Genomic DNA, 5,206 nt, shown 5'->3' with positions numbered 1-5,206 from the left:
TACATTTTTTTTTAAATAACTTGTCAAAGATTATTTAGAAAACAGAGCTGTTTTCAGCATAGGTCAGGACAAATATTACAAAAACGCATTAGAGTTTACATTAAGAAATAACTAATAAAATTATAATTTAAAATGTTTTTTATGTATACGCTTACATGCCATCAAGGTGCATAAAATATTTAATATTTCTCATTCTTTGGCGCAATTGGCAGTTACACCATTTGACATTTTCAGGTCCATTCAGTCTTAACTTTTATAAAAATGGTGCAAATGTAATTTTTTATGGCATAAATCAACATAAATACACTGCATTGAAATAAACCTGATGCATGTTTTTAAAACAGGTTTTCAAATTTCTCATCTTGCCAAACCCATTTATAATAAAATAAAATATTCCCTTTTAATTGTAACTAGTTTTACTATAAAAACAAATGCATCTTTTAAAATTATAAATTTTTAAATATTTTTTTTAGGGTGCAACATAAACTATTACCCTGTATTTTTTATGAAAACAAAAGAAGATATTTTGATAAATGACGAAGAAGATATTTTAATAAATGATGGTAAGCACACAGTTGGAGGTACCATTGACTTCCATAGTAGGAAAACAAATACGATGGAATTCAATGAGTACTGTGTCAACTGTGTGCTTAGCATCATTTATCAAAATCTCTTCTTCATCATTTACCACAATACTTCAATAACATTTGTTTTTCCTACTATGGAAGTCAATGGTTACAGCAGCTGTGTGCTTACCATCATTTATCAAAATAAAAAAAACATGACAGAATTTAAATTTTTGGTTGAACTATCACTTGCAAAACAAACACATTTAAGACACCAATCAACATCCCCCAAAACACAGTTTTATTGAGATTTGATCTAGATGACATCACATATTTGATCGTAGGTGAACAGAATTACTTGGCATTCTGTAAGTTTGCATATATCAGTAAAATAAACCTGCAGTCTCTGTGATAGACCTTTGGCAACTTACATAAGACATACACCAAACATAAGAAGAGTTATCATGAAACCAAACGAAAACAAAAGAAACATGATCACAGAACGAGTCACGTCTCCATCAGCACACGTTGTCTGGATGTTACAGAAAAATAACAATCATGGTAACAAATCCTTAGCATAGAAATGCTTATTTGATATGATCTATCTTTCTCTTTTAAATAAATCAATCAATTTTATTAAAAGTACCCATCGATATTCATTTTATAATGCTTTAATTTATTACATTTCTTTCAGGTGTACATCATCTCGGCCATGTGCGACATCTTTTTCGGGATGTAAAGGTAATATTCCATGTAGCCAGAAAGGTCCTCTATTGTGATGTCATCTACGTAAGCGCGGGCTTGTTCAGAACAAGATCGAGGCGAGCTAGATGTTCCGTTACTTGCACCGCCGTAAGTTCTGTTGCTAGTGTCCTGCGGGACACTCCGTTCACATTCGGAGATGACATCTCGAAGGCCAGTGAACGAGTAGACCTCCACACCCTGCCAACCGGCACACTGGCATTCTTTTTGCCCGCATGGACACTGGTCGCCTTCCTGCAGCTTGCACAGAGTTTGAAAGTCAGACACAGCAGCGCTACCTTCTGCCGCTTCCTGAGAAGTACTGCCGCTTCCTAAAGTGGGCCTGTTCTCAGCACTCTCGCCTTCCGAGGGTATTCGTGGACTGAGCGGGGCTGCTTCCGGACCGCTAACGGCAGGGAGGTGCGTTTCATACCCGACCACACCGAATACAGTTGAACGTGAAGCGGAGAAAGGAACTTCCGTCTTGACAGAGATGCCCAGAGTGGTGCTGGGGTCTTCGGGGTCTGGTGGGGTCTTGTGTTTGAGATGACCAGGAGGGGGAGACATTTTACTGCAGTATGTAAACTTTGGAGCGTGAAGGATAGGAGATTTTGATCGGCGGCGTCGCTGGCTTCTCACAGCACCTCTGGATGATTTTCGTGTGGATCTATAGTCAAAAATAAAGCATTGTAGGGTAGTTGTAAGTGCAATTGTTGGTGGAACTAGTCATGTAATCATGTACTAATCATGTAATGCAGTAAATCGAGTTTATATATCAGTGTATTTTTAAGACAATGCCATTAATATCAGTATGGTCTGATATAACCCTGATTCTTTATAAAAGAAGCTCTTTAAAAAAATGTACACCGAGGTGAGATGTAATCTTTCTAACCAGCTTGTATATTCTGCAGGTATATTTTCAATTAACAGGGAGGAAAACCCTGTCTTTGGATTTGATTTTCATTAAACACAGTTTTCATAAAGGTAATTGTGATATCTCAGATGAGGCTTTAAATGGCATGTAAACATTTATTCCACTTTTTATTTACCGTATACTGCCATTTATTCCAAAATTTTAAGATATGAATTACGGTCAATATTGGCACATTAATGTGCCACAATTCTTAATGCATCAATACTTTACATCAGAAGTCTACAGTACAGCTCCTGGACTTTTCAAACACACCTGAACCAACCAATCATGGAGCAAGACTGAAGACCCTGAATCATGATGTACTATTAAAACATGACTTCTATTATAGGGTTGGCAATTCCCATCCCGAATTGTAACATTAGCCCTTTTCATACAGAGATAATGGAAACGCATCTGGGATCGTTTGATTTTTGGTTTATTTACACTGTCAAAGATTTTTCGGAATCTGTGCGTACATTCACACACATACCATAAAGATCCCGTAAAAAAACATGACGTATTTTTACGTGTGTCTGAAGTTGGCTAATTATCCGTGATTTCTCTCTTGAGAAACCAAGCGTGTGCATTTTAGTTTACGACAAGATAATAAGGAGCGTGTGATGCGCAGTTCTGTAATGCTTAGGGTGGCCATTCGTGCCAGTTCTGCCGGACACGTCCCGAACAGGATTTTGGGTGCGTTCTCCGGAAGTCGTGTTGCTCGACCGCATATGTCATCGTGGTTCTCACATTTCAGTTAAAATACATTAGAAAATTAAGATTTATTTCTTTTAAGACATACAATCACTGTAGTTTTATTCTTACTTTGAAATGTAACGGTTGCTTTTCTGAAATTGAACCCGAAATATTAAACCTCGATGACGTATGCGGTCAACCAAAGCGACTTCCGGAGAACACACCCGAAATCCTGTTCGGGACGTGTCCGGCGGAACTGGCACGAATGGCCACCCTAGTCATGCTGCTGAATGATTTCGGATAGTGACGATCTCTTCTTCAGTCCAGTTTGCCGAGATTTCTCGACGTGAGTGTTGATCTGGGTTTAAATCCCTGTCAAAGAGCTGGACCACAACTTCTGGTTGTCATGACACGCGCATCTTCCTTACGCCATTGTTTCTGCCTCTTGCTCACACAGAATGCTTTCCGTATATGTTACGGAAAATTTTACCTTGTCCTCTTTAAGGGAGCGATCCCAGAACATTTACGGGACGTGTTTGTGTTCACACAGAAGCCTCGCTGTCAATTTTAAAGGAAATTTTCTGGGACCAAAGTGCTGTGTGAATGGGGTTTGAATGAGTGATTCTTAACACTATCCTTACCCGAGCCAGTTTTCTTTTGAGGACGTCATCTTGGATTTGGCTCCGGCTCCTTCCGGGCTGCCTCGAACAACCAATCTGGAAGCCAAAGTGTCACAGACTCGGACTGTGGATGTGGCACTGCAAAGAAAGTCATAAAAATGACATAGACAGTACTAATAAACCAAATAAACTGTAGCCGACCATCACTATGAGCCAAATAAAATCTTCACCAACCTTTCAGCATCCACGCGCAGCTTTTTGAAAGCTGTCTGGAGCGTATCCTCCTCACAATCCTTTTCTACTTCCTCCACAGGAGCCATAATGTAAACGAGCCTTAAAACTGAAACCAAAAGTGATGAAGCAATATAAATTAGTAACCAGACACAACCTTGAGGTTTTCACATATAATTTAGCTTTACATTTCATTTTAACTTTATTATAATAAGTTACAAACGCTCAAGTGGTTAAAACTTTACTAACACAATCTAACGTCTTTGTTATTCACGTGATAAGGCAAAGGTTATTAGACAGATATCATAATATGAAATGCTTACACATGAAAACTTACTACAACCTAAATAATCTTCAAAAACTTTTTTAAACATTCACATTTTCCATCTAAAAGCAAAAGGTGTGTCTCGTGTTATGAAACAGTGACTCACATGAGCATTTAGCATCATAACGTTTAGCCTAGCATTGTGTCTTAGCAGTTGGCGCGGTTTACATGCTTAACCCAAATATACAATTAAAAATGGACCACACAAAATATATACTCACGGCTATAGGGTCCAAACCCGTATAAAGACTGAGCATACAGGAGCTTGTTTCCCCTGCAATGAAGGTCTGTGTTACACAAAGCTAGCAGGCTAACGTTAGCCAGCCAACATGCAGAAACTCATCGATGTTTGTAAAAAAAAATCGCGCTCATAAGAGTGTTTCCACGGGCGTACCTTACACAAAATTAATCTCTATAGTGTCTTTGTACATTTACCACTAACAAATAATAAACAAAAATAAGAAACCATACACAATATTCTAGATTTTTCGCTCGGCAGTCTCTTGTTTACACTCCAACCATTCGCAGTGACTCTGCAACAACGCAGAATTCTAGTGACGTAGTACACACACGACACGCACAAACGTCAGCGAGGAGTTTATCATGCTTCCACTCGTTTCAATAAATAAATAAATAAAGTAATTAATTAATTAATAGTTTATTTTTGCCATATGTAGTAATGTAAAATGCTATTTTTTAAAGATGCTTGTTGTTATGGTCTCACCCTGTGATGATTGAAGATGGTCTCGTATCTATCTGTCTGATTAAATTGTTCTCCTTTAAGTATAATGGATTGTCTACTTTTGTTTGTTCATTAATGTTAAGGAATAATTTTAGGGGATTATGGAAAACGATGGTATACAAATACGTTAATTTGACAACAACAACAAAAAAATCATCCACTAGAGGGCAAATAGAGAAAGAAAGACTCCATCTGCAGCGAATATACTGGCGCCATCTGGTGGTAGTCAAAGACACTGCAGGCAGGCAGTGAGCATTGTTTTCTGAGATTATTTGCAAAAAGCCATAGGATTGTTTGGTTCCTACTGTTAAACTTGGTGGATGGGGTAGATCTCATACATACACATTGTGTCACAATTACATAGGCCTATGAAAT

General features: G+C 38.0%; 1 protein-coding gene across 1 annotated transcript; it reads right to left on the bottom strand.

Moving 5' to 3' along the window:
• Positions 1 to 844: 844 nt before the first annotated feature.
• oser1 (oxidative stress responsive serine-rich 1) lies at positions 845 to 4,645 on the bottom strand. Its single transcript, XM_065279572.2, has 4 exons — positions 4,311 to 4,645; positions 3,768 to 3,873; positions 3,555 to 3,671; positions 845 to 1,974 (listed from the first exon to the last, which is right to left on the bottom strand). The coding sequence occupies exons 2-4, from the start codon at positions 3,851 to 3,853 to the stop codon at positions 1,257 to 1,259; spliced, it is 921 nt and encodes a 306-aa protein (XP_065135644.2). The 5' UTR covers positions 3,854 to 3,873; positions 4,311 to 4,645; the 3' UTR covers positions 845 to 1,256.
• Between the last annotated feature and the right edge of the window lie 561 nt (positions 4,646 to 5,206).

The sequence above is a fragment of the Paramisgurnus dabryanus genome, chromosome 7 (genome assembly GCF_030506205.2).
Source record: "Paramisgurnus dabryanus chromosome 7, PD_genome_1.1, whole genome shotgun sequence".
Taxonomy (NCBI): domain Eukaryota; kingdom Metazoa; phylum Chordata; class Actinopteri; order Cypriniformes; family Cobitidae; genus Paramisgurnus; species Paramisgurnus dabryanus.
Note: the sequence above shows the minus strand (reverse complement) of the source record. Positions and strands in the feature narration are given on the sequence as shown.

Coding starts and splice junctions, on each gene's coding strand:
- oser1 (XM_065279572.2), bottom strand. CDS start 3,853: ATGGCTCCTGTGGAGGAAGTAGAAAAGGATTGTGAGGAGGATACGCTC. Junction 3,672..3,767: donor CTGCGCGTGGATGCTGAAAG/GTTGGTGAAGAT, acceptor CTTTCTTTGCAG/TGCCACATCCACAGTCCGAG. Junction 1,975..3,554: donor TCAAAAGAAAACTGGCTCGG/GTAAGGATAGTG, acceptor TTTTGACTATAG/ATCCACACGAAAATCATCCA.